The sequence below is a fragment of the Triticum aestivum genome, chromosome 2A, assembly GCF_018294505.1.
Source record: "Triticum aestivum cultivar Chinese Spring chromosome 2A, IWGSC CS RefSeq v2.1, whole genome shotgun sequence".
Classification (NCBI taxonomy): domain Eukaryota; kingdom Viridiplantae; phylum Streptophyta; class Magnoliopsida; order Poales; family Poaceae; genus Triticum; species Triticum aestivum.
In genome coordinates, this window is record NC_057797.1 from 161,693,970 (window position 1) to 161,708,955 (window position 14,986).

General features: G+C 49.1%; 1 protein-coding gene across 1 annotated transcript; it reads right to left on the reverse strand.

Annotated features, from left to right (window-relative positions):
• Positions 1–284: 284 nt before the first annotated feature.
• On the reverse strand, positions 285–3,437 carry LOC123185060 (BTB/POZ domain-containing protein At5g48130). Its single transcript, XM_044597072.1, has 4 exons — positions 2,869–3,437; positions 2,727–2,796; positions 1,499–2,629; positions 285–1,381 (listed from the first exon to the last, which is right to left on the reverse strand). The coding sequence occupies exons 1-4, from the start codon at positions 3,012–3,014 to the stop codon at positions 680–682; spliced, it is 2,049 nt and encodes a 682-aa protein (XP_044453007.1). The 5' UTR covers positions 3,015–3,437; the 3' UTR covers positions 285–679.
• Positions 3,438–14,986: the final 11,549 nt, after the last annotated feature.

Below are 14,986 nucleotides of genomic sequence, written 5' to 3' on the forward strand. Positions count from 1 at the left end.
CATAGAGCGAGGGAGAGTGGCGAACAGAGGAGGTGAAGTGATTGAGGGCACCCGAGCGACTGGATAAGGCAGGGACGAGACGATCCACCTCCACGATGCGGGCTGGGCTCAGAAGATTAACGGGTCGTCGAGCATAACGGGCACCACAACGAGCCCAAGGACTGACCCAAAATTGGGGTCAGTCGATCACACCAAGCCCAACACAGCCACAATCATACACAGCAAAAAAAATAAAACACAGGAATCACAAATCATGATCCAACGGCCACAAAATCGACTGACCAAAATTTAAAACTCAGGCAATTGACATGTAGCTAAAGTGTAAAACTAAACACAACACGGTGCAACAACAGCAAGCCAAGCCTAAAGATGTAAACATCACCTAACAAATGAATAGATAAACTATGCATATCTTGGCAGTTGTTGACGAAGTACCCACTTCACCTCGCGCTGGTTCCACTGAATGAACACCTGAACCTGACAGTAACTACCAATTCAAGCCTTTCAACATTGCTAGCAGTATGTACAAATGAGCAGTCACTACATCCATGGCTGCCAGGTTTCACCGTGGCATCTGCAGTTTCCAATTCCACAAGTAAAAAGTTCAAAACTTTCAGACTAATTTTTCTTTGGCAAGCTGTCCCGACTCCTGAGCCCTGAATGGAAGAGCACTGCAGGTCTACAAGCAGCTGAGCTGCTCTGCTGCAGCCCTGCACTTGCTCTGCTTCCCTCGGGACCTGCTCCGCCCGAACACGGCCAGTCTCGTAAACACGCGCAGGATCCTGCTGGCGCACCGCCGCTGCGAGCCCCAGCGCATGGACCCGATGCAGCTGCCGGACGCGGGCGCTCGCCGCCTGATCGCCACCGGCGCCGCCGCGTCCGCCCTGAAGCTCGGCTCCTTGCTGTCCTTGCGAACCGAGCCTCCTTTCAGGGTGTTGTGCCGCTGCAGGGTCTTCTTCAGCGAGACGATCTCCTGCTCCAGCGCCTGGATCCTGAAGCTCGCCGTCTCGTAGTCCGACGCCGCGTCGTCGTCGCCGCGGGCGCGCAGCTTCCCGTCGAGCGCGGCGTTGGTGTGGGCGTCCGTGTACGGGCTCGTGGTGCTCAGCGGCTGGCTCGTGGGGACGGGGCACCCCGGGCTCGGCGTGTACGCGCCGGCGACGCCCGGGATCAGCTCGCCGGAGAGCATGTACCGGAACGAGTCGGAGCGCTCCGCGAAGGCGCGGTGCGTGTGCATCTGCTGCACGAACAGCGCCTGCACGATGAACCGGAGCGGCATCCGCTCGTTCTGCACCGCCTGGATGCACGCCTCGTGCGACAGCTTCCGGCACTCGAGGTGCCCGCACAGCGCCGCCTTCTCCTCGCCGGACAGCCCGGGATGCTCCTGCCATGACACAGAATCGTCAGCTTCCTCTCGTCAGGGACAGTTGAAAATTCAAACCAGCAAACCACTCGGACTAATAACCATGCCAGCGTGTGACCGGAAGGATACTTGTCTTACCAGTAAGTAAGTGTTGATTGCCTCGTATAGATGGTCGTGGGTCTTCCGGTCGCCGGCCGGAACGACGCCGATCAGTTCAGCCAGCCTCTCCGGCCGGAGCTTCGGATCAGCGACGATCTGCACGAGGTACCGATCCCACAACTCCGCCACGGCCTCGGCCCCTTGTCTTTGCATGGCGACGTGGTTTGAGACGATGCTCTCCATTGTCACCACCTCCAGGCTATCGGCGACGGAGACGGACCGGTCGGCGTCTTGCTCCGGCAGCGGCAGGTCATCCGCGCTGGCGAACTGCAGCTGGGACGCTACCTGGTCCCGCAGCCTCGTCCGGCTCTCCTCTTTCAGCTCGAGGGCGAGCGACCGCGACAGCAGCGCGAAGTAGAAGGCCACCGGGACGGCGCCGCTCGCCTCCACCGGGAGCAGGTCGACCACGCCCTGCAGTATCTCCGTGGCCCTCCTGTTGGCGTCGGTCTCGCCGTCGCCGGCCTCGTCCGTGCTCGCCCAGAACTTGTGGGTCTTCTTGGAGAGCACCCACTTGTTGGCGTAGAAGAGCACCACGGGGCTCACGTACTTCTCCTTCATCCCTTGCCGCCGCAGCGCCTGCACGATCCGCTTGAAGAACTCGAAGGGGAGGGCGATGAGGTCCTTGATCCAGAGGTCGCGCGCGGCGAGCTCCTTGACGACCTCGGCGTCCCAGCGGCGGCCGACCAGGCCGCGCGCGCCGGCGTCGTCGACGCCGGGCTGGTCCCGCCGCTGCTCCGGGTCGAGGATCTCCATGCACGCCATGAAGGCCAGCGACTCGACGCAGCGGCTGACGATGAGGAGCTCCTCGGCGGCGGGGAGGAGGGGCTGGCAGCGCTGCAGGACGATGAGCGCGTCGTCCCAGCTCTGCAGCACCACCTGGTTGATGTAGAGGTCGCAGCGCGCGCCCAGGCCGCCCACGTCCAGGAACTCGGCCGCGCAGCGCACCGCCGCCACGTTGAACGGGTCGAGCGCCACGGAGTCGCCGTAGCAGAAGAGCCCGATCACCTCGAAGGCGTCAGAGCCGCCGGGGAAGCTGTCCGGCAGCTCGACGTCTCCGGACACCTCCTCCATCGCCTGGCTGAAGTACCTGCTTCTTGACGCCAGAGGATCCTGCAACGACGACGACGACGACAAAGGTTAGCATGATCATGACCAAACCAGCGCCACCGCCACACCATAATTGAGTTGGTCGCAAGCTCTGACTGACCCTGTGCAGAATGAAGCTCCTGTCGGCGACGCGAACGCGCACCGTCGCCGGCGACCCGGTCTCCTTCGCCCTACAGTAGAAAGCAATCAGAATTCGATCGCCGGACAAGAGAAACAAGCAACATGTCATGAGCTTCACGTACCAGGAAAGAACTCTCCTCTGCAGCAGGAAGGCCGTGCTGGGGCTCGAGTAGGGGCTAAACATGGCAGCGGCCGCCGCTTCCTTGGCAGCCGGCGACATCTCCACCTCCGTCCCCATCTCCACCCCCCTCCCAATCATCTTCTCCATCGAGTAGCTATCAGCTATCTATCCTTCGCAGGTTAGGCAGCGTGCTAGTACTTCGTGTGATGTCAAGGATCGGAGCGCATATAAGGATGTTGAGTGCGGAGGGAGGGGAGTAACATAGGGAGGCGTGCAAAAGGGTACAATGGCTGAGGGCGCACGAATGGGGGTTGAACCCCAGTTTTAAGGCTGGGAAATCGGATCGCCCTCGTGCAACCTTTCTTAATCCTCTCTCTCCTCTCCTCCGGAGCGTTTTCTCGGTAGATTTGCTCGCCCGCACGGGGGCAGCCGTGTGAGGATCCAAGAGAGGGTCAACACTAGTTTAAGCCCCAATCAATCACCGCGTCGTCCAGTCACCACCAGAACTGCACGCACGCACGCACGCGTGATACAGATGGAAACACCTGGTATGAATCCTTGATGCAAGTAATTGGCGTTTGTTGGAGTGTTGAACCAACTGGTGGAAAAAACGGGCTGCTGGCGCCATGGACGGATCGTACGATGGCCGAGAAGTCGGGGCTTCAACGGGCTCTCGGCATTTGGCGGAGCACGGTGACTTTGCCAGCCAGGGGTTGCTTGGAGTCGGAGGGAGCACGCAGACGCAGCCTCATTTTAAAACTGCCTCCCTCGAGACTCGGCATCTTGTGCGATCAGACTATCCTTTCTGCTCACGGACGCCAGAGGACCGAAATTTTAAGACCAAAATTTTTAGCGACGGCATAAGCTGGACGGATGCGCTTCCATACTGCTTTTTAATAAAGGCGAGCGTGCACATTGACGAGCGCCTCTACGAGAGGAGGAGGCTCTGAATATCATACGGCCGGGAATGGAGTCCCTGTCGCCCGATTCAACGGGTGTTCCGTCATTCACCATGAGCGCACGCCACAAAACTCTGGTTTAGACTACGGAACTGTGAAATTGCTTCTTTAAGAGATCTGATGATGCGAGGGGCCTGGTTGCCTCGCCGCCGTGGAAGCAGATCAATCACGGCGTTTTTCTTTTCAATTCATGGACATGCCTGGCTGCCGGCCGCGTCTTCTTCTCCGGTGTCAAATGGCGTTCGTCGTGCTGGAAGCTGGCTGGGGCGATCGGCATGCGTGGACCGGTCAGCGCATTGTGCCGCTGCCCGCCGCTCGTGATCGCCATTGATAAGGGAGAATGTCGGTAATAATCAAATCGTTGACGTGCATCGGCCGCTGCACTTGGGGGCTGGGGAATTTAAGTGCACGGAGTCGGGGGAGTATTCCGCTTCCGCTGTGGAATTTGAGGTAGGGGCATCGGGAACCCAAGTCGCCATGCTTCTCCTCCCCGAGCGCTCGGTTGCAGTTTTCTGGAGCCTTTTTCGTGGCCCCGTGACGCATCGAGATCGGCTACGGAATTTGTACCCGCCCGGCCCCGCGCTTCAGTTCGGTGGGAGGGCAGACACGCCCGGGTCACGCACTCCTGCCACGCCCGTTGATTTTTTTTAACATCAATGCACACAAGCGTTCGTATACACACACATCCTATCCGTATTAGCATTTTCGAAAGACTGAACCGGCATATCATCTTTAAATTTACGAAGTCACCGTAGGCACCTCGTTGTCGACGGGAACGTCTCCTCCCACTGAATGCGCATCGCCGAAAATTCTGAAATAAATCCAGGAATAAATGTGGGCACCAGGATTTAAACCCTGGTGGGCTGGGATACCACAGTCCCTCTAACCATCGAACCACATATTGATTTGCACCACGCCCGTTGATTCTAGGGTACTACTATCACATATGCTACGGGGAAACAAGTTCTTACACGCCTTTCACCTCTGAACACAAAACTATTAGGGTAAAATGGACAGTGCTACAAATCAACTGGCTGATGCCAGAAAGATTTAAGCCGCCTTGCTGGCTGTTTGATCAGCCCCACCACACCATCAGATCCCTCTTCTCAACCGGTTTGAACGGCCAACGCCCACACACAATCTCCTTCCTCACATTGCATAACAGTCCCCTTCCCCCGCACGATCTTGCAGCACCGCAACCGTCGGCGAGCACTGCATCGGAGCCCAGGTAGCTGCCGGTGACGCTTCATCGCAGCGACAACATCGGCGTGGCGGCGCTCCATCGCAGCACCCGCCGCCGTCGGCCATGCTCTATTGAAACACATGTCGTTCCGATGATGCTTGAGTGCAACCCCGGCGGCCACTGACGAAGCTCCATTGCAGCACTTGTGGCCTCCGGTAAAGCTCTATTGCAGCACTAGACGACTCTCGATGGAGCTTCATTGCAACACCGGCGACCCCCCCGATGAAGCTCCATCGACGGCAATGCTTCATTGCAACCCCGATAGAGCTTCACGATTCGGCGGTGCTTCATTGCATCTCCAGCGGTCCCGGCGATGCCCCACTGCAGTGACATGGCCTGGCGGAGCTCCATCGTAGCGCCGACGACTCGCAACGGTGTTGCCGGCTCACACGCCCTTGCAGCAGCGACGGGTCGTGGTTGGTGTTGCCTTTGCAGCACCCTGGTGGCGTCCCCTGCCCCCCTCTTTCAGCACCGGCAGCACTGCACCGACAAAAAAGCTCGGCCGACAACGCTCGGCAACACGGACCACATCAACAACCGCGGTGTTAAGCACACCGCCGCGTCGCGGCATCAATCCACACTGGTGGTGGCAGCAATAGCTTGCAGCGGTGTGTAGAGCTTGCAGCAATGTTTGGATTGCGTCCATGCTCGCGGTGTTCGACAGAGAACAGAGGCCAGGGCTGGAGGAAGAAAAGGGGATCGAGCTCGGGGAGAAAAGGATGCGGGGAGAGATGAAGAAAGGAGTGGCTCTCCTGATCAACATGAAATGAGGAGATAAAGTTTGGGCGGTGCCTGGCCCCACCGGGACGCGTGGCACGCAGAGGATACGGTTTACGCAGGTGTGTAATCATCCGGCTTAATTTTAGAGTTTTCCAAAGTATTCGGCAGCATGGTCATAAGGGCATCTCCAAGGCGGACTCATAAACCTCCCACAACCATTCGGATCGGGTCATCCGGACGACGGAAGCCATCCAACGCCGACCTGTATCGATCCGTGGAGTGGTCTGGACACAATTTCTCCCGTAAACCGGAGACAAGTGTGGGGGAGGTTTGCCAGAGAACGGACCACTCCCAAGCCCGCTGCTGACCGCTCTGGCCCACCAAAAAAACCTCCCCTCTCCCGCGCGTTTTTGGTCAGCCCAGCTCCAGAGCATCAACGCCCGCATTCCTGCCCGCCCAGAGCGGAGACAACTGCTCACTGGCGTCGGCATTAAAGCGGCGCGCCAGCCGAGAGAGCACTGCTTCCTAATGCAGGCGACTGCCGCGCGTTCAAATGACACGACGGCTGCCCATACGCTCGTTTGCCGCCCGCATTGATGGCACGCAGTTGCCGAGGCGTTTCCTCCGGCGCCACCGGTCCGTCCGTCTGTCTGCCGCCCACTGGTGTTATATAAACCGCTGCTCTGGTTCCCCGGCCATAGCCATAGTCATCCTTCTCCACACTACTCCCCGCCAAGGGATCCCTCCGCTGGCAAAGCTCTCTGGGACGGGCTTAAGTCAGAGCAGAAGAAGGCCATGGCCGCCATTGCTGCCGACTGAAGGAAATATGCCCTAGAGGCAATAATAAAGTTTTTATTTATATTTCCTTATATCATGATAAATGTTTATTATTCATGGTAGAATTGTATTAACCAGAAACTTAATACATGTGTGAATACATAGACAAACAGAGTGTCACTAGTATGCCTCTACTTGACTAGCTCGTTAATCAAAGATGGTTAGGTTTCCTAGCCATGGACAAAGAGTTGTCATTTGATGAAAGGGATCACATCATTAGAGAATGATGTGATTGACTTGACCCATCCGTTAGCTTAGCACGATGATCATTTAGTTTGTTGCTATTTCTTTCTTCATAACTTATACATGTTCCTATGACTATGAGATTGCGCAACTCCCGAATACTGGAGGAACACTTAGTGTGCTATCAAATGTCACAACGTAACTGGGTGATTATAAAGATTCTCTACAGGTGTCTCCGATGGTGTTTGTTGAGTTGGCATAGATTGAGATTAGGATTTGTCACTCCAATTGTCGGAGAGGTATCTCTGGGCCCTCTCGGCAATGCACATCCCTATAAGCCTTGCAAGCAATGTAACTAATGAGTTAGTTGTGGGATGTTGCATTACAGAACGAGTAAAGAGACTTGCCAGTAACGAGATTGAACTAGGTATTGAGATACCGATAGAATCTCGGGCAAGTAGCATACCGATGACAAAGGGAACAATGTATGTTGTTATGCGGTTTGACCGATAAAGATCTTCGTAGAATATGTAGGAACCAATATGAGCATCCAGGTTCCTCTATTGGTTATTGATCGGAGATGAGTATCGGTCATGTCTACATAGTTCTCGAACCCGTAGGGTCCGCACGCTTAACGTTCGATGACGATCGGTATTATGAGTTTATGTGTTTTGATGTACCGAAGGTTGTTCAGAGTCCCGGATGTGATCACGGACATGACGAGGAGACTCGAAATGGTCGAGACATAAAGATCGATATATTGGAAGGCTATGTTTGGACATCGGAATGGTTCCGGGTGAGTTCGGGCATTTACCAGAGTACCGGGGGGTTACCGGAACCCCTCAGGGAGTGTATGGGCGTTATTGGGCCTTAGTGGGAGAGAAGAGGAGGCGGCCAAGGTGGAGGGCGCGCCCCCAAGCCCAATCCGAATTGGGTGGGGGCCGCCCCCCTTTCCTTCCCTCTCTCTCTCCCTTCCTTCATCTCCTACTCCAACTAGGCGCGCCATGAGAGGGCGGACCTTCCCCTCCTCCACTCCTTTATATACGGGGGAGGGGGGCACCCCATAGACACACAAGTTCATTGTTTAGCCGTGTGCGGTGCCCCCTCCACAGATTTCCACCTCGATCATATCGTTGTAGAGCTTAGGTGAAGCCCTGCATCGGTAAATTCATCATCACCGTCATCACGCCGTCGTGCTGACGAAACTCTCCCTCGACCTCAGCTGGATATAGAGTTCATGGGACGTCATCGAGCTGAACGTGTGCAGATCGTAGAGGTGCCGTACCTTCGGTGCTAGGATCGGTCGAATCGTGAAGACGCACGACTACATCAACCGCGTTGTCATAACGCTTCCGCTTACGGTCTACGAGGGTACGTGGACAACACTCTCCCCTATCATTGCTATGCATCACCTAGACAGATCTTGCGTGTGCGTAGGAATTTTTTTGAAATTACTGCGTTCCCCAATAGTGGCATCCGAGCCAGGTTTACGCGTAGATGTTATATGCACGAGTAGAACACAAAGGAGTTGTGGGCGTGAGTATATAAATATTGCTTGTCGTCACTAGTTGATTCTTGATTCAGCGGTACTGATGGATGAAGCGGCTTAGACCGACATTACGCGTACGCTTACGCGAGACTGGTTCTACCGACGTGCTTCGCACACAGGTGGCTGGTGGGTGTCTGTTTCTCCAACTTTAGTTGAATCAGTTTCAATGAACAGAGTTCTTTCTGAAGATCAAAAAGCAATCACTATTCTACATTGTGGTTTTGATGCGTGGGTAAGAATGGTTCTTGCTAGAAGCTCGTAGCAGCCACATAAAACTTGCAACAACAAAGTAGAGGACGTCTAACTTGTTTTGCAGGGCATGTTGTGATGTGATATGGTCAAGACGTGATTATATAAATTGTTGTATGAGATGATCATATTTTGTAACAAAGTTATCGGCAACTGGCAGGAGCCATATGGTTGTCGCTTTATTATATGAAATGCAATCGCCATGTAATTGCTCTACTTTATCACTAAGCGGTAGTGATAGTCATAGAAGCAATAGTTGGCGAGACGACAACGATGCTTCGATGGAGATCAAGGTGTCAAGGCAGCGACGGTGGTGATCATGACGGTGCTTTGGAGATGGAGATCAAAGGCACAAGATGATGATGGTCATATCATATCACTTATATTGATTGCATGTGATGTTTATCCTTTATGCATCTTATTTTGCTTAGAACGACGGTAGCATTTTAAGATGATCTCTCACTAAATTTCAAGGTATAAGTGTTCTCCCTGAGTATGCACCGTTGCTACAGTTCGTCGTGCCGAGACACCACGTGATGATCGGGTGTGATAAGCTCTACATTCACATACAACGGGTGCAAGCCAGTTTTGCACATGTAGAATACTCGGGTTAAACTTGACGAGCCTAGCATATGCAGATATGGCCTTGGAACACTGAGACCGAAAGGTCGAGCGTTAATCATATAGTAGATATGATCAACATAGTGATGTTCACCATTGAAAACTACTCCATCTCACGTGATGATCGGACATGGTTTAGTTGGTACGGATCACGTGATCACTTAGATGATTAGAGGGATGTCTATCTAAGTGGGAGTTCTTAAGTAATATGATTAATTGAACTTTAATTTATCATGAACTTAGTACCTGATAGTATTTTGCATGTCTATGTTGTTATAGATAGATGGCCCATGTTGTTGTTCCGTTGAATTTTAATACGTTCCTAGAGAAAGCTAAGTTGAAAGATGATGGTAGCAACTACACAGACTGGGTTCGTAACTTGAGGATTATCATCATTGTTGCACAGAATAATTACGTCCTGGAAGCACCGCTATGTGACAAACCCGCTGCAGAAGCAACGCCAGATGTTATGAACGTCTGGCAGAGCAAAGCTGATGACTACTCGATAGTTCAGTATGCCATGCTTTACAGCTTAGAATCGGTACTTCAAATATGTTTTGAACGTCATGGAGCATATGAGATGTTCCAGGAGTTGAAGTTAATATTTCAACCAAATGCTCGGATTGAGAGATATGAAGTCTCCAATAAGTTCTATAGCTGCAAAATGGAGGAGAATAGTTTTGTGAGTGAACATATACTCAGAATGTCTGGGTACCACAACCACTTGACTCAGCTGGGAGTTAATCTTCCTGATGATAGTGTCATTGACAGAGTTCTTCAATCACCGCCACCAAGCTACAAGAGCTTCGTGATGAACTATAATATGCAAGGGATGGATAAGACAATTCCTAAGCTCTTCGCAATGCTAAAGGCTGCAGAGGTAGAAATCAAGAAGGAGCATCAAGTGTTGATGGTCAACAAGACCACTAGTTTCAAGAAAAAGGGTAAAGGGAAGAAGGAGAACTTTAAGAAGATCGGCAAGCAAGTTGCTGCTCAAGTGAAGAAGCCCAAGTCTGGACCTAAGCCTGAGACTGAGTGCTTCTGCTGCAAGGGACTGGTCACTAGAAGCGGAACTGCCCCAAGTATTTGGCAGAGAAGAAGGATGACAAAGTGAAAGGTATATTTGATATACATGTTATTGATGTGTACCTTACTAATGCTCGCGGTAGCGCTTGGGTATTTGATACTGGTTCTGTTACTAATATTTGCAACTTGAAACAGAGGCTACGGATTAAGCGAAGATTGGCTAAGGATGAGGTGACGATGCACGTAGGAAATGGTTCCAAAGTCGATGTGATCGCCGTCGGCACTCTACCTCTACATCTACCTTCGGGATTAGTTTTAGACCTGAATAATTGTTATTTGGTGCCAGCGTTGATCATGAACATTATATCTGGATCTTGTTTGATGCGAGACGATTATTCATTTAAATCAGAGAATAATGGTTGTTCTATTTATATAAGTAATATCTTTTATGGTCATGCACCCTTGATGAGTGGTCTATTTTTACACAATCTTGATAGTAGTGATACACATGTTCATAGTATTGAAGCCAAAAGATATAAGTTTAATAATGATAGTGCAACTTATTTGTGGCACTGCTGTTTAGGTCATATTGATGTAAAGCACATGAAGAAACTCCATGCTGATGGGATTTTGGAATCACTTGATTATGAATCACTTGATGCTTGCGAACCATGCCTCATGGGCAAGATGACTAAGACTCCATTCTCCGGAACAATAGAGCGAGCAACAGACTTGTTGGAAATAATACATACTGATGTATGCGGTCCGATGAGTGTTGATACTCGCGGCGGGTATCGTTATTTTCTTACCTTCACAGATGATTTGAGAAGATATGGGTATATCTACTTGATGAAACATAAGTCTGAAACATTTGAAAAGTTCAAAGAATTTTAGAGTGAAGTGGAAAATCATCGTAACAAGAAAATAAAGTTTCTACGATATGATCGTGGAGGAGAATATTTGAGTTACGAGTTTGGTCTTCATTTGAAACAATGCGGAATAGTTTCGCTACTCACGCCACCCGGAACACCACAACGTAATGGTGTGTCCGAACATCGTAATCGTACTTTATTAAATATGGTGCGACCTATGATGTCTCTTACCGATTTACCGTTATCGGGGTTATGCTTTAGAGACGGCTGCATTCACGTTAAATAGGGCACCATCTAAATCCATTGAGACGACACCTTATGAACTGTGGTTTGGCAAAAAATCCAAGTTGTCGTTTCTTAAATTTTGGGGCTGCGATGCTTATGTGAAAAAGCTTCAACCTGATAAGCTCGAACCCAGATCGGAGAAATGTGTCTTCATAGGATACCCAAAGGAGACTGTTAGGTACACCTTCTATCACAGATCCGAAGGTGATAACCCACAAGTACAGGGGATCACAACAGTTTTCGAGGGTAGGGTATTCAACCCCAATTTATTGATTCGACATAAGGGGAGTCAAAGAATATTCTCAAGTATCAGCAGCTGAGTTATCAATTCAACTACACCTGGAAAACTTAATATTTGCAGCAAAGTATTTAGTACCAAAGTAATATGGAAGGGACGGTAATGGTAGCAAAAGTAACGGTAGCAGTTTTGTAGTGATTGTAACAGTGGCAACGGAAAAGTAACAGCAAAGATCAATAAGTGAAAAGCTCGTAGGCAATGGATCAGTGATGGATAATTATGTCGGATGTGATTCCTCATGCAACAGTTATAACATACGGTGACACAGAACTAGCTCCAGTTCATCAATGTAATGTAGGCATGTATTCTGAATATAGTCATACGTGCTTATGGAAAAGAACTTGCATGACATATTTTGTCCTACCCTTCTGTGGCAGCAGGGTCCTATCGGAAACTAAGGGATATTAAGGCCTCCTTTTAATAGAGTACCAGACCAAAGCATTAACGCTTAGTGAATACATGAACTCCTCAAACTACGGTCATCACCGGTAAGTATCCCGATTATTGTCACTTCGGGGTTAACGGATCATAACACATAATAGGTGACTATAGACTTGGAAGATAGGATCAAGAACTCACATATATTCATGAAAACATAATAGGTTCAGATCTGAAATCATGGCACTCGGGCCCTAGTGACAAGCATTAAGCATAGCAAATTCATAGCAACATCAATCTCAGAACATAATGGATACTAGGGATCAAACCCTAACAAAACTAACTCGATTACATGATAAATCTCATCCAACCCATCACCGTCCAGCAAGCCTACGATGGAATTACTCACGCACGACGGTGAGCATCATGAAATTGGTGATGGAGGAAGGTTGATGATGACGATCGCGATGGATTCCCCTCTCTAGAGCCCCGAACAGACTCCAGATCAGCCCTCCCGAGAGAGATTAGGGCTTGGCAGCGGCTCTGTATCGTAAAACACAATGAATCCTTCTCTCTGATTTTTTTTCTCCCCGAACGTGAATATGTAGAGTTGGAGTTGAGGTCAGTGGAGCATCAGGGGGCCAACGAGGCGGGGGGCGCGCCCCCACCCTCGTGGACAGGGTGTGGGTCCCCTAGCCTTGATTCTTTCGCCAGTATTTTTTATATATTCCAAAAATATTCTGCGTAAAGTTTCAGGTCATTCCGAGAGCTTTTATTTTTGCACAAAAATAACACCATGGAAATTTTGCTGAAAACAACGTCAGTCCGGGTTAATTCCATTCAAATCATGCAAGTTAGAGTCCAAGACAAGGGCAAAAGTGTTTGGAAAAGTAGATACGATGGAGACGTATCAACTCCCCCAAGCTTAAACCTTTGCTTGTCCTCAAGCAATTCAGTTGATAAACTGAAAGTGATAAAGAAAAAAATTACAAACTCTGTTTGCTCTTGTTGTTGTAAATATGTAAAGCCAGCATTCAAGGTTTAAGCAACGATTATGAACTAACCATATTCACAATAACATTTAGGTCTCATGTTTACTCATATCAATGACATAATCAACTAGCGAGCAATAATAGTAAATCTCGGATGACAACACTTTCTCAAAACAATCATAATATGATATAACAAGATGGTATCTCGCTAGCCCTTTCTGAGACCGCAATACATAAATGCAGAGCACCTATGAAGATCAAGGGCTGACTGGAAATTGTAATTCATGGTAAAAGAGATCCAGTCATAGTCATACTCAATGTAAACTAATAGTAATGCATGCAAATGACAACGATGCTCTCCAACTGGTGCTTTTTAATAAGAGGATGGTCAGTCAACATAAAAGTAAATAGATAAGCCCTTCGCAGAGGGAAGCAGGGATTTGTAGAGATGCCAGAGCTCAGATTTGAAATAGAGATAAATAATATTTTGAGCGGTATACTTTCATTGTCAACATAACAACTGAGAGATCTCGATATCTTCCATGCTACACACATTATAGGCGGTTCCCAAGCATAATGGTAAAGTTTATACTCCCCCTACCACCAACAAACATCAATCCATGGCTTGTCCAAAACAACGGGTGCCTCCAACTAACAACAATCCCGGGGGAGTTTTGTTTGCAATTATTTTGATTTGATTTGAGCATGGGACTGGGCATCCCGGTTACCAGCCATTTTCTCGTGAGTGAGGAGCGGAGTCCACTCCTCTTGAGAATAACCCGCCTAGCATGGAAGACATAGACAACCCTAGTTGATACATGAGCTATTCGAGCATACAAAACATAATTTCATTTGAAGGTTTAGAGATTGGCACATACAAATTTACTTGGAACGGCAGGTAGATACCGCATATAGGAAGGTATGGTGGACTCATATGGAATAACTTTTGGGGTTTATGGAATTGGATGCACTAGTATTCCCGCTTAGTACAAGTGAAGGATAGAAAGAGGCTGGGAAGCGACCAGCTAGAGAGCGACAACAGTCATGAACATGCATTAAAATTAATCAGCACTGAATGCAAGCATGAGTAGGATATAATTCACCATGAACATAAATATCGTGGAGGCTATGTTGATTTTGTTTCAACTACATATGTGAACATGTGCCAAGTCAAGCCACTCGAATCGTTCAAAGGAGGATACCACCCTATCATACCACATCACAACCATTTTAATAGCATGTTGGCACACAAGGTAAACCATTATAAACTCCTAGCAAATTAAGCATGACATGAGCAACTATAATCTCTAATTGTCATTGCAAACATGTTTCATTCATAATAGGCTGAATCAGGAATGATGAACTAATCATATTTACAAAACAAGATAGGTCGAGTTCATACCAGCTTTTCTCATCTCAATCAGTTAATCATATATCGTCATTATTGCCTTTCACTTGCACAACCAAGCAGTGTGGATAATAATAATAGTGCACGTGCATTGGACTAAGCTAGAATCTGCAAGCTTTTAATACAAGGAAGAGGACAAGGTAATATGGGCTCTTTGTTAGATCAACAATAATTCAAATGAGAGCCACTCAACATTTTCATCATGGTCTTCTCCTCTCGACCCCCAAAGAAACGAAAAGAAACAAAACTATTTACACGGGAAAGCTCCCAACAAGCAAAAGAAGAGCGAGAAATTGTTTTGGGTTTTCTTTTAATTATTACTACTACAGGCCTGGAAAGTAAACTTAGCTAAAATCACAACTATTTTTTTCTTAAGGTTTTTCAAACACACAAGAAGAAAGCTTAAAATAGAAAATAAACTAGCATGGATGATACAATGAAAAAGTATTTGCACCGACAACTAGCATGAGTGTGTGAACATGAATGTAATGTCGGTGAG